Raw genomic sequence first — 19897 nt, forward strand, 5'->3', positions numbered from 1 at the left:
ATACTTTCACATGGTTGACATTTATAATGGTACAAAAAGGTAAATCAGTGGAAAAGTTTTCCTTCTATCCTGTCCCTGAACCTTCATTTCTTTCCCTGGAGGAGTCAGATCCTTCTAGGTTCTAGAGTATCCTTCCAGACATTTTATGCATGTAAAAGTATTTGTTTGTTTTTAAAGGAATTTCTATGCATTAACACTTCCTTGAAGCTAATCAGCTAATTCAGTTGAGTTCATTTTATGGAAGACAACCAACCTCTATTTAATTGCTCGGGGCAAATTTTACAGTATGGAATCTCTTACTCCTTATAATTTAACCTCCAGAGAAAACTCACTTGTCTATGTTAATTTTCAGTAAACAAAGTTTTTTAAAACTATGAATTTGTGGGAGAAATAATATGATTAGGAAGCAGGAGCAGGGTAACCTTATTTCTTATTGTGTTAGTTATGGGAATCACTGATGAGCTGGAAGATCACACTGGGTCAGGGTTCAGTATTTAGTTCTTGTCTACTGACCTTGTGAGTTCTCAGAGCATCAGCAAGTGATGTGCATGTGTGGTACCCCTGTCTGCTCACCATATGCTTTTGTTCTAGGTTCTCCCATGGCGCCAGCCAGTGTGGGCAATTGCAGTGTGGGCAACTGCAGCCCTGAGGCAGTGTGGCCCAAAACTGAACCCCTGGAGATGGAAGTACCCCAGGCACCTATACAGCCCTTCTATAGCTCTCCAGAACTGTGGATCAGCTCTCTCCCAAGTAAGTGAGACTTTATCTTTCTTGCTGGGCCTTCTGCTCCTATTACAGACTCTTTCCTGTCCTGCTTTCTGACTGCATTTCTTTGCCATGCATTGAAAAACTACCTGTCTCAGAGGCACCTTCTGTTTCTGTTTCCTGGCTAGCCCATGAGTCACCAGGGAAGAAGTAAAGAAACACTGGCCCAGCTGGGTGTGGTGGCTTACACCTGTAATCCTAGGCTGAGGTGGGAGGAGTGCTTGAGACCAGGAGTTTGAGACTAGCCTGGGCAACATAGTAAGACTCTAAAGTTGTCTGGGCATGGCAGTGCATGCCTGTGGTCCCTGTTACTTGGGAGGATGAGGTGGGAGGATCACTTGAAGGCAGAAGGTCGAGGCTGCAGTGAGCGCTGATCAAGCCATTGCACTCCAGTCTGGGTGACAGAATGAGATATGGTCTCAAAAAAAAAAAAAAAAAAGGAAAAGAAAAGAAACATTGGCTGATACTTACTTGCTCATAGGGACACTCTGATTGGTTACAGCTCCAGCTCCAGGTTATTCAGGTCTTAGGTGGGTAGGAGGCCCAGGTTTATCAGTCAGGCAGGGGGATTTAGTGACAAGGTTAGTTGTGGAATAGGGAGGTTAATGGCCATGGATTTGGTAGAGGAGGCTCTTGGATTTTGAGAGGCTTTAGGACCTACAGAAAAAACCTCTTTCTGAATTTGGTACAAATTTATCTCAGTGAAGAATCAATGTCATTGCCTGGGTCTCCCTTTCACACTATACATGGTAGGCATGTGAGTGCTATTAATACAATTTTGTCCAAGAGGCTAATTAGCTTTGATAAGGGCTACTGGGTTCAATGGAGATTTGCTGAGTAAAAATGAACTTTGATGTGAACTGTGTCCTTTTATGGCATATTATTAGAACAGATCCCCAGTGTGTGTGCTCACATGTCATTTTCAGAAAAATTGTTTGGTATTGCTTCTTGTTCCTCAAGTTTCTTTAAACAGTAAGCTGAAAATGATACACAAACCAGATACCTTAGTTTTTAGTTCCTTCCAATGACCACTGGTGTGAAGACTCAGTTAGTATAGCGTGGGGATACCAGGACCACTTTACTTGATGAAATTGTAGCCCTTGGGGTGTGGTGATTGAACAGAAATAGTTGAGATGGACCTTGAACTGTCTGCTTTCAGGCAGCCTTCTGAGTGAATATTCCAGGGATATGTTGATGTCTCCCTTTATTGCAGGAAGGATAACTATGGCAATGGCCTTCCTGAATGCTGGTTGAAAGGTGGCTTGATCTTAATGGACTTGCATGAGTCACAGGGATGAGCAGGCAGAGCAGTGAAGCAGGACTCTCACTGTCATCTCTAACCTTGCAGTGACTGACCTGGACATCAAGTTTCAGTACCGTGGGAAGGAGTACGGGCAGACCATGACCGTGAGCAACCCCCAGGGCTGCCGACTCTTCTATGGGGACCTGGGTCCCATGCCTGACCAGGAGGAGCTCTTTGGTCCTGTCAGCCTGGAGCAGGTCAAATTCCCAGGTCCTGAGCATATTACCAATGAGAAGCAGAAGCTCTTCACTAGCAAGCTGCTGGACGTCATGGACAGAGGACTGATCCTGGAGGTCAGCGGTCACGCCATTTATGCCATCAGGCTGTGCCAGTGCAAGGTGTACTGGTCTGGGCCATGTGCCCCATCACTTGTTGCTCCCAACCTGATTGAGAGACAAAAAAAGGTCAAGCTATTTTGTCTGGAAACATTCCTTAGCGGTAAGTCATTTCTCAGAAGGTTGATGGTGGGAATCGTTCTCTGGAAGTACATTCCTTCCACCATGACTGCCTTTCACCTCCCTGCTTTCCTGGCATGGCAAAGATCTTTAAAAATTTCTTCTGGAGGAGGTCAAGGGAGAACAGAACTTTGGGTCTAAAAATTGGAGGTGACCTCGGCAACAAAGAAGGGAGTTTCACTCCAAGGCTATGTACTTGGAAGCCATTTTTAAGTTGGTTGTGGCTCCTTCAATGGCAGAAAAAGGAGACAGCCCTGTCATTACATCTCAAATGTTACCAGCTTGTCTTTAACTTTGGAAGGTAACACTGCTTGTCATATTCAGAATAGCACATATTCTTTTGGGAATTATCTGAGTGGTGAATTCAAGCAGGCAGTTTTGGGGAAAGCACTGAGATGTGAATTTTTTACAATGTGGTTTGGACCGCAAGTCGTGATCAATGATGTCCAAGAGAACCCTCTGTAATTTGTACTGTTCAATATATTTGTGCTATTCAGTATGGTTGTCACAAGCCATATGTGGCTATTGAGCATGTAAATATGACTAATGTGACCCAGGAACTGTTTAATTAATTTAAAATTAGTGAGCGCTTGTGGCTAGTGGCTATTGTAATGGACAGCATAAAAGATGGTATTTATTGGGTGCATGTGGAATGACCCGGTATACAAAACTTGCTCTTCCACTTTCTGCAGATCTCATTGCCCACCAGAAAGGACAGATAGAAAAGCAGCCACCGTTTGAGATCTACTTATGCTTTGGGGAAGAATGGCCAGATGGGAAACCCTTGGAAAGGAAACTCATCTTGGTTCAGGTGAGAAGATAAGGCTGTGTCAACAACTCTTCTCCTTTTTGCCAATGCTTTAGCCCCAGGTCTGGATTGAGCCTTCATCAAGCATCCATCAGCCCATGTAGGTTTCAGTCTCATCAGATGGGGTAACAGATTCAGGTTTGTGCAGTAGGACCATGCTGGAAAAGGCAGGGTCCTTAAAATGGGTGACTGATTTAGAGGAGATCTTGTCTTTCATTCTCTTACTAACCTTAGAGTCTTGCTGAAACCTCACAGATATGACCCTTTCCAGCTTTTCTACACACACACACACACACAAACACACACACACACAGTGTAAATTGCACTTTTTTTTTTTTTTGGAGACACGGTCTTGCTGTGTCACCCAGGCTGGAGTGCAGTGGCATCATCTCAGCCCACTGTGGCCTCAACCTCCCAGGTTCAAGCGATCCTCCCACCTCAGCCTCCCAAGTAGCTGTGACTACAGGCACAGGCCACCATGCCTGGCATAATTTAATTTTCAGCAGAGATGAGGTCTCCCTATGTTGCCCATGCTGGTCCCGAACTCGTGGGCTTAAGTGATCATCCTGCCTCAGCCTCCCCAAATTCTGGGATTATGGGTATAAGCCACCACACCTGGCCCTTTCCAGCTTTTCTTAGAAAAACCTTTTGAGTTACTTTTAGGAATATAAATTTATTCTAGGAAGTGGCAGCAAGGCCACTTGGGCTTTGCCCCTGGTATTGTGCAGCAAGGCAAGCAATAGATGATATTTTGTTAAAAGTCTTGCAAAGTAAGCAGTCATTTATTTAGTCATGTAGCCTAATGTTACATTTAGGTTCTTTACCTTCATTTGAACCAACTTCCAGAGTGAGCTTTGGCAGGAGGATGGTCCAGAGAGATGAAGGCATATCCTTTATTTAGACATTAGAACTGGAGGCTTTCTCAGGGCCTCTTTGGTCTGCCCTTCAATCTTGGGTCCATCGTGCTATTTAAAATACCTTTTCCTGAGAGGATACACCTATGTTTTGTGTCTTGAACAGGTCATTCCAGTAGTGGCTCGGATGATCTACGAGATGTTTTCTGGTGATTTCACACGATCCTTTGATAGTGGCAGTGTCCGCCTGCAGATCTCAACCCCAGACATCAAAGATAACATCGTTGCTCAGCTGAAGCAGCTGTACCGCATCCTTCAAACCCAGGAGAGCTGGCAGTCCATGCAGCCCACCCCCAGCATGCAACTCCCCCCTGCCCTGCCTCCTCAATAATCATGAATGCCATCTTCTTCTTTTCCTTTTTTATAATATTGTACATATGGATTTTTTTTATTGTTTAGATTTAACCAGCTTTTAAATCTCTCTTTTCTCTAACAGTGTTAGAAGTCTGTGATTCTCCAAGTATGCCTAGATTTAAAGCTGATTTAATTTATGGAAAATCACCCTTCAGACTTTGCTTTTCTTTTCAAATCTCCTAATGGTAGTATGATGTAGCACAGTAGAAGGAGATTTGGCCTGGGAGTTTGGACACCAAGGTTCTAGCTGCAGCTTTGCTTCCAATGTGACCTTGAACAAGTCCTTTAACCTCTGGGCTTCAGATTTATTGCTTATAAAGTGAAGAGATTGGAATGATGCCTGAAATTGTATCCAGCTTTAAAACGGACTCGATGACCTTCTTCTACTTGTACAAGGCTAAACTGCCTGGAACAGAATCCTTCTGCATTGTTCTTGTACCACATTTTTCCTTGGTTTTGTTAAAGTTTCCTCAAGCACTGATTTGTCCAGGATCAAGCTCTGTTTGACCTGTTCTGCTAGTATAGTAAGCTGGCTCCCTGATGGGGGAAGTGAGAGGGAGAGGAGCTGGCTGGCTGGTTGCTTAGAAACCATGCTTGATATCTAAATAGAAATGGGTGCCAAAGTCTGAAAGTCACCCAGCCTGTGGAGTGAAAGCTCACAAATTTGGCTTCTAAAGGGAAGCTGTTGACACAGAAAGCCTAGGGATTCTGTGGAAGAATAGGTTGTCAGGCATTTACCATATTATCACTCAAATACCAGTGTGTGTGTGTTTTGGGGTTGGGGGAGGGGGGTAGATGATAGTATGTGACTCAGGTGGTAGCTTTAAGAGGAAAGAGCTCTATTTTTCTTATTTTCTTCTCTGAGCTAGACTGAGCTGGGGATCTAAGATATACTTCTCTGACTACAAAAGGGACAGTATAATTTAGATTTTTTGCAGTTGGAAGAAATTGGTTGTTGGGTGTGTTAAGGCTGGGATGAAGAAGGGCTGGGCAGTATTCTTCTGGAAAGGCTCACATAGCACAAACCTGCTTGTCTCCCTTACTAGTGGAGGTATCTGAGTGTGAACAGTGAAGGTAAAGAGTGGTGTAGAACAATGCAGGTCTATCTGTCACAAACTTATCTGGATCTTATCTTATCTGGAAACATCTGCTGAGTCTCTAACCATTTTGGCTTTCTCTTCTTTTTTGAGACAGAGTCTTGCTTTGTTGCCAGGCTAGAGTGCAGTGGCGAATCACCACTTACTGCACTTTAAGCTCCTGGGCTCAAGGAATCGTCCTGACCCAGCCTGCTGAGTAGTTGGGACAAGAGTCGTGCACTATGATGCTTGGCTAATTTTTTTTTTGTAGAGATGACGTCTTGCTATGTTGCCCATGCTGGTCTTGAACTCCTGGGCTCAAGCAATCTGGGACCTAAATGGCAAATAAGATGGTAATCTGTGGTTGCAAGCCTCAGTCCTCTTGAATAGTGACGCCTTTCTGTCTGTGTTGGGACGTAGTAAGGAAGCCCATGTCTAGTCTGGTACCTTTAAACCAGGCCATCTTCTATTTTTCAAAATGACTCAAAAGTTGTGCTAGCCTTATTTTAAAAACTAAAAGTTCATAATCAGTGGTGACCTGCGGACTTATTTATTTAAAGTGCTTAAGCTTTGGTTTTAGAGTTTCTAAGAGACCTGGTGGAATTTACTATTACGAAAAGCATTACCCATGCTATTATGAAAAGCATGACAAGATTAAGAAATCTGGCTAAAGGTCAGGTGCCCAGCTTTGAGGAAAAGTTGGGCTTTTAGGGACCAGGAAGTGTTAAAGGCACAGAAACTTTACATTTTGGGGGTCATTTTGTTGAGTAGGTGAAGTGAGGGATTTGGTCTTGATATTTGGCTGCCCCATCTCTATGTGGGAGCTCAAAGTTAAAAATAACCCACTGTAGGTAAATTAGAAGGGTAGCTCGTGAATCTGGGCCAGTCTGTATCCCTTCTGTGAAATGCTAACAGCCAGGCTATCTGTAGCCTGGGTGGGAGCCCAGATAATGTGAGCTGGTAAAGGGTATTGGAAAAGTGCCAAGAAATACCAAGCTTTTGGTTTGTAACCACTGTGAAAATTTATGAACATGTCAGAGGAATGAATGAGTGATTTGTGAGGTCCTAACTAGAGACCCCAGTTTCTTCCTTGTTTTGGCTCCTTTTCAGAATGCTGGGAGAGTGCTGGATAGATTTAGGTTTCCTTTCTTTTTTTAGGGCCTCAGTCTGCTATCTCCTTTGGTGGCCACAACCACTCACTCCCTTGATATCTTCTACTCCCTTGCCTTCATCATGCTTAAGACTGAGAAGGGAGTTAGATTTTGTCACTAGCTCTTCTTTTTCCTCACTGTCTACCCCACCAAACAAGATTAGTTCAAGTTAAAAAGAACCTACTGGAGGTAAACTGGGAGAGCAAGTGTTGGATCTGGGCTGGTCCCTTTCCCATATAATTAGGTCCCTGGTTATATGTTCCCATAGCACCCCATAGTTCCTCTTTCAGAATAATCATTTCCCTTGTAATGCTCAGCATCTGTATCCTGCTTGACTGCAAACTTGCTGAAGGTAGGGATTGTTTGTCTTGGACTTCGCTGCCAGTCCTTAGAACAGTGTCTGGGACACAGTGTGTTCTCAAATATTTGTTGCTGGAATAAATGAATGAACTAAATCAGTCTTTTAGGGATTTATTGTTAACCACCATGGGAAAATTAAATAAATGCAGGGAAGGAAAACATTCTAAAATTAGAAGACTACTTTCTACTCTCAGCTTCTGACTCCCACTGAGCTAAGAACCAGTGTTAGGCTGGTAACTCCTATAAGCTGGTCCTCCTCCCATGCTGACCCCATCTTTACAGTTCACTTTTCACGGTCTGAAGGCACCACCAAGATAGACCCAGGAGTGACAACTCCAGTGTAGGTGTCCACTGTTGCCTTAATCTCTGTCCTGCTCCAAGTATAAATAAATTGGGGCCATTTGCTTAGATATTGGGGTTTTCTCAAGAAATCCTTTCCCTTTGTGGCATGGGTCAAATTGCTGGTAGTTAAAAAGGTGTTAACTCTTACATGAAATAACACTTTTTCTTTGTAATGACCTGACTGGAAAGCTTCTGTGTCATCACTTCTCATTTCTTGTTTGAAATCAGCAAACTGGATTCAGTAGACATGAACTTAAGCCTCATGAAAGTGGGGGTTTGGTCTGTTTTGCTCACTGCAATACCTCCAGGGCCTAGCAGCATGACTGGCACATATTTGTTCAAAGTGAATACTCACACCTTCACACTCTCCCTAGAGAGCTGTTCTTGTAGGCCTCTCAAATGTAGGATTTAGGGAAGTTAAAAAAAATTAAAACGTTTCAGCATCACCCACAGGTGAGGCTATTCTGCAAAATATGTTAATTGTCTTGAGGTATGTTTCGTCTGGAAAAAACGTATTTCCACAGACACAAATCAAAGGTGTTTATTAAGTGCTGTGTGCCCTGTTTCTGGATTCCCAGTCAAGTGGGACTCCAGACGTCGTAACACAAGAAGGAAGTTCTGCCAAGCAAAATGAGGGCAGCAGGGGGAAACCAGTTTCACCAGGTTCCGCCTTTTCTCGTTCACTTCCGCCCTTCCCAGTTCCTGAGCAGACAGGTGGGGCCGCATTCTGTCTGACCGGAAAGGGCGGGTCGCAGGGTTCCCCAAACTTCCGGCGCGCAGCAAGGCGGCCTCGCCAGTTGTTCTAACGCGAGGCGCGCGAGCTGCTGGATGACGTCACGGAAGGGGGGAAAAGAGGGCGGCACTCGAGTGGGTGCGCATGCGCAAGAAGGTGCCTGCCCGACTGGCGCAGAGCAGGCTGAGAGGGTCTTCCCAGCGTAGGCGGGATTTCCAGTGTTACTTGGGGACTAGCTGCCTTTCTGGCAGCAGGCAGGAAGCCGCAAAAAGTTTGTGAGCCCGCGAGCCTGTAGCGGACGTGGAAAAAGAACGTATGTGAGAGAGACTTATGCCTCATTTAGCAAATCACTGTAATATGCTCTGGTGTGGGGCGTGTGGATCGGAGAAATCCCATCTTCCAAGGGTCCTTGGTCGGACAGAAAGGGAAGGCGGGGCCAACAGAAGTTAAAATACTACCGTATGCAGTTCTAGCGGATTTCATTCATTCATTTTTATGTGTCAGGGTGAGATGGTTGTTAGTCCATATTCTGGTGTATATTAATCAAATTGCTATTCTTATAACTATTCTCTGGCGGGAAGAGTAGGGGAGTTGTCAGTGGAAAGGATACATTTGGAACTTGGAGCTGTGTCCCAGAAGGGCTTTTGGGCGAAATGCTGTGAATTTTGCCAAACACCGCCCCGCCTCCGCCTCTGCCCCAAGCTCCTTAAGGTTTGAACCAGAGAACGTAATTTACAACAGGTAAAATTTAGAATAAAAGCCAGAGGGAATATAAATCTAGCTATAAAGCTAGAAAAACACACGAATTTAAGATTGAGGGAGACCAAGTCAACCAGAAAAATCAGGTAGCATTGATCCTATCTTGTTTGGGCTGGGTCAACATTTCAAAGCAGAGGGAGGGACAGAATAACCTTTGGAAGATACTTCGACTGAACGGGACGGCTGTTGTCAGGTTTCGTGGTGTGTCACTGGCTGTTAATTCCCTGCTATTGCTTTGTTTCTAGGCCCCTCCTCAAGTGTCTGGCTTAAAGACGCCACCCAGGGAAGGGAACTCTGACTAGCTAAGGAGGCCATTCTTGATGTTGCTTCTAGATCTCATGTCATCACCGAGACCTCAGCTGCTGGTGGCAGCTGCTCAGCAGACCCTTGGCATGGGAAAGAGACGGAGTCCACCCCAAGCCATCTGCCTTCACTTAGCTGGAGAGGTGCTGGCTGTGGCCCGGGGACTGAAGCCAGCTGTGCTCTATGATTGCAACTGTGCAGGGGCATTAGAGCTCCAGAGCTATCTGGAGGAGCTGCAGGGGCTTGGCTTCCTGAACTTTGGACTTCACATCCTTGAGATTGGAGAAAACAGCCTGATTGTCAGTCCTGAGCATGTATGTCAGCACTTGGAGCAGGTGCTGCTTGGTACCATAGCCTTTGTGGATGTTTCCAGCTGCCAGCCTCACCCTTCTGTCTGCTCCTTGGACCAACTTCAGGACTTGAAGGCCCTCGTGGCTGAGATCATCATACATTTGCAGGGGCTGCAGAGGGACTTATCTCCCTCTGCAGTCTCCCACAGCAGGCTCCATTCCTCAGACTGGAATCTCTGTACTGTATTTGGGATCCTCCTGGGCTATCCTGTCCCCTATACCTTTCACCTGAACCAGGGAGATGACAACTGCTTAGCTCTGACTCCACTACGAGTATTCACTGCCCGGATCTCATGGTTGCTAGGTCGACCCCCAATCCTGCTGTATTCCTTTAGTGTCCCAGAGAGCTTGTTCCCAGGCCTGAGACACATTCTAAACACCTGGGAGAAGGACCTCAGAACCCGATTTAGGACTCAGAATGACTTTGCTGATCTCAGCATCTCCTCTGAGATAGTCACACTGCCGGCTGTGGCCCTCTGACTTTAACTCTCCTCTCATATAGAAGGTACTCAGTAAATGATCATCTCTAGGTTGGGGATGGCAAATAATCATCTCAACTGCCAATTCCAAATGTCTTGAGTACACTAAGGCACAATGCTGTGATCAATTGGCTGCAAATGCAAAGGGCATGTAAACAGGTAGTGGTGGTGCTAGTAGCAAATTGGTAGATAGTACCTACTTGCCATTTCTATGCTAGGAAGTCCTTTTCACTGGATAAGAGGTAGAAGGAAAGAGGTGATAGAGGAAAAGCAGGGTGGTGGAAGACAAGCCAAACACTCTTGCATGATAACCGTCTAAATATACCTGCTCTGTGTGGGTGCTGTCTGCTAGGAAAGTAGGGCTGGGGGTTTCTCTGCGTGTTTATATGCCTGCAACTGAATTTGAGGAGAGTAGGCCACCAGTATGCTTAAATATGTGGTACTTGTTAATGTAATACACCTTTCAGGAATAAACTGAGAGTTCTGAGGAACAGTCTGGTCAGGTGAAGTTTATTTACACTAGGTTAAGAAAATAACAAAAAGTCAGAAATCCTAAGTCAGTTGAAAAGCCCAAGCTGTAATGTACCCAAACCTTCTGAGTTTTTTGTTGAGTTGCTTGCTTCTGATTTTCACCCAAGACAGTTGTCACAAATTATTCAGATCATCAGGTTGTCTTTATTGGCCAGGAACACTGCCAGTGCTGCAGCAATCACCACCATCAGCATTGGGAGCCATCGCCCACATTGCCTCTGCAGAGGGACAGGGAGACAGAAGAAAGTGGCCATGAGTTGACTGGAAAAGATATAGGCAAAAATCTTTCTTCTTCCTACTCTAGCCCAGTGGAAAACCCTGGGTTGGTGGTGGAGAAAAAACTTTTTACTCTGTCTCCCACTCTGTCACCTGTCTTGGGGTAAAACCACTTAACCAGTGTTCTCTGGCCCAGGGAGCCATATCCATCAGGGACCAGATATATAAATACTGATATGAATAATGAAGGGTGGAAAATAACTCAGCAAAATTGTATTCTTTGTTTGTATTCCCCAGTACTTTTGTTGTCCTTCTATTCTTGCCACCATGCTTATCATAGACTAAAAGAACACCCTTTCATACTTTAGCTAAGAGTAAGTCTTTCCTTCTGGCATTGAGAGTTCCATGAAAGTTGGGCTTTGATGCACGAGTCCAGTGTTTTTTCCAATGGTTGCCATAATGTCAGTATGTTATAAACCAAGCACAGTGGGACAGGATGGCCAGTTGTTGGTGTGGGCTGATACATTTTATCTGCAAATCTTAGTTGAGGAAGGAATCGTCCCATCATCCAGGGCTTTATGGGAAGGAGGGACCCTCTTACTCTGGGAGGCAGCTGCTGGCTCTGGTTCAGCTCTTCTCGACAGTGCTGCAGCTTACGCAGGCAGGAGAGATACTCGTCACTGAGGTTGTCTAATTCTGAATGCAGTTCTCTGCACTGGGGAGAACATCACCAAAGTCATCACTGTCACTTCTGTCTAGGACAGAGCCAGGTAAGGGAGACTGCCCTGTGTAAGTTTCACTCATTTGGAATTTTTACCACCATCCTCCCTTCCCAGCCATTCTCAGGGATTTGAGTTTGTCTTTTGACTGTCTCACATTGTCTGGAATGTGTTCATTTTAAATGATTGACAATAGTGCATATTATAATATTACATTTTATACATTTAAGTTCTTTTATATGACTTTACGTGCAAGTGCTTTGCAAATGAGAGACACTGAAAAATGAGGTTCTTATAGCACAAACAACCTAGAAGTGACCTTAGTACAAGTTTCTTTCCCAGGAGCTAGTTGCATATGAATACTTCTGGGGATGTGTATGTTTGTGAGTTGTACAAAGGAAGAGTTTTACTCTTTAAAAGACGTGTAAGGACTTAAGATACTCAATATGGGACGACATATTGAGAAGTTAATATTTTTATTAAATGTGTTTGAGTTTTGGTCGACTTTCTAAAAGGTAACCAGTTAATAAAACCTTGAATAGGAGTTGGTGTAAATAAGGAAGGGAAAAGATTGACAAGTCAGCCCAGAAGCACAGACACTTTATGTAGGCAAATGAATATCTGTGGGTATCTAGTCACAGCTTAAACTTTGAAATCCCTGCTCTTTGGCTGCCTCCCAGGTTTCTCTGCTATTCTGCAGATGAGCCCTCACTGTCTCAGATCACCCTCTCACCTCCTTTTCCTTGGCCTGGAGCTGCAAAGTCTTCTTTTGCAGCTGGTCTCTGAGATCCCAGTCTTTCTCCTTCCCTGTACCCTCAGGCTCCACTTCGTTAGGGAAGGACTTTGGACTCCACACGGGCAAAGCCTGATCTAAAAAAGCAGCCAGATTCTTGGTGATAGTGAGGCCCACACCTCTGAGGAAGGGCCCTGAGGGTGAGCCACTAGGAGTGGGGAGAGGGGAGGGAACTTGGGAGGACGTGCTCTTGGCTAGACTGATGGCATTCTTTGACATAAAGGTTAACTTCCACTAGGCCCCTGCTAAGCTTGGACAGACAGCTGGAATCTGAGCTCCTTGAGGGCAAGATTGGCATCTTTTCTTTGTATCCCCAGTCTTATCTAGTGCTAAATAATTTTAGTGAATACTTATTAATTGAATTTCATTGGTTGTATGTCACATTCTTCCTAGTTTGTCAGATAAGTTTGGTGGATGCTTTAATATAACCCCTTTTCCCTGATGTCCTCATTTGAAGTTGTGAAGATGGCAGTCATATCCTAAAATTTAATTTCATATGGTTAAAGATGGTTTTTTAGCCACCCTGCAGTCTTAGTCTTGGTGAAAAGAGCATGGACTAGGAGTCAGAAGTTTTGGATTGTTGTAGCTGTGTTGTTAGTCTGTGCCACCATAGACCTTCATGTTCTTATGCATACTATGTGGGCATAAACATTTCTGCATTATCTATTATATTATGCCCAGTGATTGTGAGGAGAAAACAAAAGGTCATGTGTAGTGGACAGGTGAGGAGCTATTGCCCCTCTGTATACACAGTGAATTCTCAGGAAACATGGACAGTAGACTCTCTAGGGCTAAGAGTGAGTTGACTCTGGCATGCTATGTGGTTTGGGGCTGGGGAGTTGGATGTGATTTGGAAAATCAAGTGTGTAAAAATTGACATGAAATCCTGAGTTCAAAATAAATTTATTGAAATGTTCAACATAAACATGTGCTTTCAGAGAGAATAGAAACCCTTTTTCACAGTTTATATACCTCAGGATAGAAGGCTAACTAGTTGAAGTGTCCTCAGAGCCAATGATCAGTCTTTAAAAAGCTCCCACACATCCTGGACTTAACAGACACTCAGAACTGGCTGGGACTCCAGGAGGTCATGTAGTCCATCCCGCTGCCTCTGGGCAGGTAAGGGAAGAGCAATATCTTAGAATCTGTGGTTAATAAATTTGCTGACCTTTCTTTGTTAAGAGTTTCTCCTGTTCTTGAAGCTGTAAGGATTGATTCTGAAGCAGACCTGTTGGAAAACACAAGGAACTTGTCTATGCTAGCATATTTACTACACAGAGTTTCTTTTCAGAACTTTGCCTAGAACCTTAGTTATTAAATATGTTCCCATCTGCTATGTGTTGAATTTTGTCCCCCAGAATCTATATGTTGAAGTCCTAACCCTCAGTACCTTAAATTATGACCTTATTTGGAGATAGGTTCTTTAAAAGATAATCAAAATAAAATGGGGTCATTCAGGTGGGCCCTAATCTAATATCACTGGTGTCCTTATAAGAAGGAGAAATATGGACACAGATATGTTCATGGGAAAGACAATGTGAAGAGACACAGAGAGAAGACGGCCATCTACAAAGCCAAGGAAAGAGCCCTGGGATAGATCTTTCCCTAAATGCCCTCAGAAGGAAACACCCCTGCTGACATCTTGGATTTCTAGTCTCCAGAACTGTGAGACAATACATTTCTGTTCTTCAAGGCACCCAGTCTGTGGTACTTTGCTATGAATATAGCATCCTTATTTCTCCCCCTACCATGTCTCTATCTTCAAGTCTTTGCTTGAAGACTTTCCCTTTCCTCTGTGGTTGCTTTGTTCTCTTAATAATCATTGCTGTTTGCATGAAGCTTCTGTATCAGGTGTCAGAGGTTAAAGTGGTGGGCAACCAGCAGCGGTATTAATTGAGTCAGGTTCTCCAGCTTTTCAGAAATGCTTTTCTTCTGAAAAGTCCCTTTTCCTCTTTGGGCCCAATATGTAGTTTTGAAGTGGACTGAGGCATGTATAGTGTAAGCTTATTTTCTAAACCATCTCTAGTGACAGGTCTATGTGACACATTCATGTACTTATAAATTACAATATATAAAATAAGAACTGCTTTAGGAAACCCAGTACTTAAAACAAAATCTGCAATTCTGGGGGAAATGTAAGTGGTGTCATTGGCATGGAAGGCGAAAAGTAGAAAAAAAAGAACAAAGGCTAATACATAATTTATGGAGAGCTATGTAAATGACCTCACTTCACAAGAAGAGGGTCTGAAAATGCACAGAGTTAGAGCATATGCCAAAGACTGGGCCATTAGTCCCTACTCTGGGTGCCTTTTATGGGCCAGGAGCCCCAGGAAAAGCCTGTGGACTTTCAGAATCTGGAAAGCGAACTTACTCTGCAACTGCTGTACTCTGGTCACCAGGGTGAGTTTCTCCGCCTCTGATCTTTTTAGTTGATCTGAAAATGCAATAATGCAAGCCAAAATAAAGGAACCCAAGACTTAATGAACTCAGTACTTAAGGATGGAAATTAGTAATAGATGCTGTCTTGTCGTGGCCTCTAACGTGTCTTCTGGAAGTTGTGTCCCAGTTCTGAAGAGGTAAACCAGAAGCCAAGTACCTCAGGTTTTGTGCATCAACAATGTTGGGTTGCATTGAGGCTTGTCTTTACACACTATCTAGTCCTCAGACACAGAGGCTATGACTGAGAGACTTTCTCTATGCCTTGTGTTTCAACTGGCCTTTCCCTTTCAAATTAGGAATGTGGCCTTGACATATGTGACTGATGTGGGAGCAGCTGTGATCTGGCCCAGAGGGATGGGCTAAAAAAGAGAGCTAAACAAAAGGATACTCTGTCTGTTACAGTGAAATTAATTTTCAATTTTAGATGATTAAAACAGCCCTGCCTCTCCCTCAAGGTAAAATGAGATTACAAAGCCAATCAACCAATCAAGCAAACAAATAAAAGGCTGAAGCCTTTCTCTTAACTCAGTTTCTTTTTTCTTAGCTCACTTGGCCATGGCTCCCATGTGCCCAAAGCCTCCAAGGAGAAGAGTACCTTGTAGGTCCTGAGTATCCAAGCTGCACAGGTCTCTGTCCCCTTGCAGGCATTCAATCTTGGCCTGCAGTTCCTGGTGCTCATTCTCCAAAAATCGCAGGGCCTGGTTCATCTGTAAGTCCCTGCTATCTGCTCCCTGTAAGGAGGAGGAGGGGCCATATAGAAGGAGGTCAGTGTTGGGGTGGAGGTTGGGGGCAGGTACCATGGAAGAGGAAAATATAGAAAATTCTGGAGTTTTAGAGATAGAAGGAATGTTAGGTAGATGAGAAAATAGAGAAATCTTTCTTTTTTCCTATTCTTCCCTTTGCTTTGTTCCTCACATTTATAACAGCAAATTAGACTTGATATTCACAAGGAACTCGTGTCTTTTATTTATTTTTATTTTTAGAGATGGGGTCTCACTTTGTCACCCAGACTGGAGTGCAGTGGTGCCATCATAGCTCATTGCAGCCTTGACCTATTGGGCTCAAGCAATCCTCCCACCTTAGCCTTCTGAGTAACTGCGACTATAGGCATGTGCCAGTAGTTTTGAAGTGGACTGAGGCATGTGTAATGTAAGTTTATTTTCTAAACCATCTCTAGTGACAGGTCTAAGTGACACATTGATGTACATAAATTAGAATATATAAAATAAGAATTGCTTTAGGAAACCCAGTACTTTAAAAAAATCTGCCATTCTAGGGGAAATGTAAGTGGTTGTCATTGGCATGGGACTCATGTCTTGACACTTTGGTAAATCACCAAATTAAGGAATACGAAGTCATCAGTTTTCTAGATGTTTTCATTTTCTCTTTTATTCTTCCTCTAGCAGTATCAATTGTTTTTTTGTTAGGGTCTTTATTTTTTCCACAAAGATTCAAAGTTAAACCCTCTCCCCCCAAAATCTTCATAGGAGTTGCCTTATAGGTAATGGGAAGAAGAGAACAGCAAAGGTTGAGATGTGGATACCACTCAGAGTGACCAGTTAGGTTCACTCCTTTGATAAGACTCACATACTCTGTCTCTTATCAAGTGGGCTGTTCTGAGCCCTGTTTCAGGAAAATTATAAAGATCAGCTTTTGAGGTGGATCCTCAAAACTCCAAACCAAGTAAATAAATCTATGCAAAATAATAGCTAATATTTACTGAGTGCTTTTATGTGCCAGGCATTGTGCTAAGTACTTTACATGGATCATCTTACTTAATACTCAGAACAACCTTATGATGTAAGTACTATTATCCTCATTTTACAGATGGGGAAACCGAGTCTTAGGACAGATTGAAGATGATGGAACCCTTGAGGATGCCAAGAGTCTAATTGTAATTGCTAAATGTAATTGCTTAAAAAACACATTGGCAAAAAATGTTAGTACTCACCTGTAAATAAATTAGTGACATTTTTTCTTTGCCAACAGTGGGCAATTCTGAACTGGATGCTTTTTTGGGATGGAGTTTGGACAGTGGGTTGGGATATGACATTAGTAGGCTGATGTATATTCCAGCCAGTTCTTTTCGTTTGGATGGTGATAGTGTCATTCCAATGAACGCTTAGTTCATTTGCATGAGCAGTGCAGACATCCTTGCTAAACTCAAAATTAAATTTCAGAGCCAAAACAGTGAATTTGGTACAAAGTTGGTGGTGACTGAGGAACTGAAAGCCAGATGCTGTCAGCTGCCTTTGCAGTCCCTAATCCAGAACAGCTTCTTCATCACCACCCCTCCTCCCCATACCCTGTCTTCCCTCCCCACCCCCAGTGCCTGGTACCTGCAGTTTGGACTGAAGCACGTTGAGTTGGCTCTCCAGCTCCCTGTGCTGGGACCCAAGGGTGCTCCAGTCCTCCTTCAGAGCCTCGTACTGGCTCCTCCACTCTTCACACTTCTGCTCTGCCAGGGCCAGGGATCGCTGAGGGAGGTCAGAGAGGAGAGGGTTCCAGGGAGCTGTGCAGCTGGCTCCCTTGTTCCCCTAGCTGCCTGGAGTCCCCAACCCCAAGATCTATGTGGCATCCCCATACCTGTGTGCTCTGTAGTTGCTGCTCTGCATTCATTTTCTCCTCCAGCACTTTCTGCAGTGACTCCTTGGCCTTCTGCTCATAACTGTTTTTCTGGTCTTCCATCTCCAGTAGTACTTTTTTCATTCCCCAAGGGGAGTATTTCTGTAAATTTGATGCAATTCAACAAATACACATTGAACTTCTGTGTGCCAAATCCTGAACTGGGATACAGAAATGAAAAGAAGTTGGTTCTTCCCCCAGGCAGAGATACCAGTAATCTAGTGAGCCTTTTCTTTTAGGGTAGAGCTAGCAGGGAGAGTCCCTCAGGCAATGAGAGATGAGTAGGGGGCGTAATAAACAGTGTCTTAGGCTTGCTGGACATTATATCTGAGGCCTTCTACAAGCTCTTGAAATCCAACATGTCTAAACAGGACTCATGTTTCTAAACATGTTCTTTTTTCTTGGGGTTCCTATCTCAGTGACCAGAATCATCATCCATCTAGTCTTTTCCAAACCCTAAACCAGGGAGTCAGTCTTCATTTTCTCTCTCATTTCCTTCCAGTAATCAGTTGGTCATTGAACCTTGACAGTTTCCTTCACAGTTCATATCTGTCTCCTGTCTGTCCCTACTGCTGCTTCCTTAGTTCAGGCTCTAGTAGTAGTGTTATGTGGATTAATGCAACAGCCTCCCTTTCTTCAAATCTTGCCTCCCTTCAGTCCCTTTTCAGTCCCACATTTAGAGGGTTCTTTCTAAAATGCAAATCTGATCTTGCCGCTTCCTGCATAAATTCTCCATGGATTCTCAGCATCCTAAGAATCACATCCAAACTCCTTGTCATGGCTCCACTTACATGCCTCGACTTTCATCCCATGCTACTTCCACCTAAGCTGAGATGTTTGCAGATCCCCTAGCACTCTGTTTTTTTGGCTTCTGCTTTTACCCATATAGCTTCTTCTGCCTAAAACTGGTTAACTTCTCCTCATACTCAAGATTCAGTCCAGTATCATCAGTTCTGATAAATTGACCAACTGCCCCCATCCCACAACGTCTTATAGATTAGGCAGTTTTTCTTAGTGTTCATAGTGTTCACATAGTATACCCTGCATGCCTCTATTATTCTACTCTGTTGACTCATCTGTCTTTCATACTGGATTGTAAACTCCTTCAGGGAGGGAGCATACTGCTGCTGCTTTAAAAAAAAATCATTGTAGCTTCTCTACAATGTCTAATGAACTTAATGTTTTAAAATTAATACATTTGCGTTACAAAATTCCTCCTGGCTGCAGGATTAAGGAGACACAAGCGCAGCTTTGCAAATTCACTGGGGGTCTTGCCTTCTCCCTTTCTTTCATCTTTATGTCCTGTGATTTCGGAGAAGGCAGGCAAATTTTACTGTCAATTCTGGATTACCCACTGTATAAGCAGTAGACCAGATGACAAAAATTTAGGGATCAATATGAAATCATTTCCATTTAGCTTTGGAATTGTCTGAAATTTTGGATTTAAATTTGAGTGGGTCTTATAGTTTTGGAACTTTCATTAAAAACTAGATTCAGGAATTAACCTGGTTGAGGTCATATGTAGGGGATGTCCCAGTTATTGGACATCCAATGACCATCCATGCTGGGCACTGGTTATGTGTTATTCCCTACTGAAAATGAATAGATTGGCATTCTGGATTATATATTGGTCTCTTGTGAACTTGGTTGGCATTATTTAGTCCTGACAAAGCAAGTCATACTGAAAAAATGAAAGTTGTGGACCAAGAAACTTATAGACTCCATAAACTCTCTTCCCCTGTAAGACGCCATCTATGTGGCCAACTATCTTCTCTCTCTAACTCCAGATGGGAGAAATCTGCCTGTTTCACCCCATTCTCTTATTTGACATCTCCCCACCTTTCAGGTATCCATCACTTCTCAAGTGTGAAAGCTGATTTCTTTCTATCTCTTGTAAACCAAGATTAGGCCAATCAGGAGATTACTAATGCTGGAAAATAGTGTTACAGAAGAGCCAAGTAAAAGAGCTTTTACATTCTTCTAGGGGTTGCTAGAAAAAACAGAAAAAAGTTGCCCATGGAATGAAAATCATTTTCTAAGACTTCGTTATAACATCTAACTCATCTGTTCAAAGATTAGGATATGTAAAGGTCTGTCTGGGTGGTGTGAATCTTTACCAAGGGCCTTTCCCTACAGTTTCAGGTATTTCAAGGTTCCCCTGGAGCTGACAAAGTGGTTAGTGCTGGGATTCCTCCAGGGTGCAACGAGAAGGATACTGGGAGAAAGGGAGAGGAAGAAGGATGGAGACAGTGATCTAGTGAATTAGAGACTAAAGTGAAAATGGCCAAGCTAGAACTGGGTAAGTAGGAATCGGTGTGTTATTCTCTATCTGGTGGCATTTCTCAAAAGTAAGATTGAGGTTCAAACATTCTTCACATTTAATTCTAGATTCCCGAGATGGAAATGTCCTTCAGAATGCTTA

The 19897-nt window shown here is 43.6% G+C and overlaps 3 protein-coding genes across 12 annotated transcripts in view; 2 read left to right on the forward strand and 1 right to left on the reverse strand.

Annotated features, from left to right (window-relative positions):
* Positions 1-7281, forward strand: part of IRF6 (interferon regulatory factor 6) — a 20634-nt gene extending 13353 nt beyond the window's left edge. Inside the window, exons 6-9 of the mRNA XM_017888308.1 lie at positions 592-750; positions 2114-2506; positions 3216-3334; positions 4352-7281. Coding sequence (XP_017743797.1) covers positions 592-750; positions 2114-2506; positions 3216-3334; positions 4352-4576 — 896 coding nt within the window. The 3' untranslated portion in view covers positions 4577-7281. The remainder of the gene's footprint in view (positions 1-591; positions 751-2113; positions 2507-3215; positions 3335-4351) is intronic.
* A 426-nt stretch (positions 7282-7707) lies between these two features.
* CUNH1orf74 (chromosome unknown C1orf74 homolog) lies at positions 7708-19846 on the forward strand. 2 transcript variants are annotated; one of them, XM_017888310.1, is made up of 3 exons: positions 7708-8574; positions 9266-10178; positions 19612-19846. In XM_017888310.1, exon 2 carries the CDS (start codon positions 9341-9343, stop codon positions 10151-10153), a length of 813 nt encoding a protein of 270 aa, XP_017743799.1. In that variant the 5' UTR covers positions 7708-8574; positions 9266-9340; the 3' UTR covers positions 10154-10178; positions 19612-19846. The 2 variants fall into 2 exon arrangements, with proteins under 2 accessions (XP_017743799.1, XP_017743798.1); XM_017888309.1 differs by lacking the exon at positions 19612-19846 and having other exon boundaries at positions 9266-13745.
* TRAF3IP3 (TRAF3 interacting protein 3) overlaps positions 10646-19897 on the reverse strand; it is a 32737-nt gene continuing 23485 nt past the window's right edge. For 6 of the 9 annotated variants that reach the window (XM_017888306.1, XM_017888301.1, XM_017888303.1 and 3 more), the window contains 8 exons: positions 17437-17577; positions 17190-17327; positions 15446-15581; positions 14783-14845; positions 13580-13639; positions 12352-12488; positions 11501-11614; positions 10646-10901 (listed from right to left, as the gene is read on the reverse strand). In XM_017888306.1, the coding sequence (XP_017743795.1) occupies positions 10809-10901; positions 11501-11614; positions 12352-12488; positions 13580-13639; positions 14783-14845; positions 15446-15581; positions 17190-17327; positions 17437-17577 (882 nt within the window). In that variant the 3' untranslated portion in view covers positions 10646-10808. Of the gene's footprint in view, positions 10902-11500; positions 11615-12351; positions 12489-13295; positions 13640-14782; positions 14846-15445; positions 15582-17189; positions 17328-17436; positions 17578-19897 lie in introns of those variants that run through there. The other 3 variants (XR_001888418.1, XM_017888305.1, XM_017888307.1) reach the window with 3 other exon arrangements.

Source organism: Rhinopithecus bieti, unplaced genomic scaffold, assembly GCF_001698545.2.
Source record: "Rhinopithecus bieti isolate Rb0 unplaced genomic scaffold, ASM169854v2 scaffold_15813, whole genome shotgun sequence".
NCBI classification, from domain to species: Eukaryota; Metazoa; Chordata; class Mammalia; order Primates; family Cercopithecidae; genus Rhinopithecus; species Rhinopithecus bieti.

What these genes read in the sequence shown, in the direction of transcription:
- CUNH1orf74 (XM_017888310.1), top strand. Translation starts at nt 9,341, where the DNA reads ATGTTGCTTCTAGATCTCATGTCATCACCGAGACCTCAGCTGCTGGTG.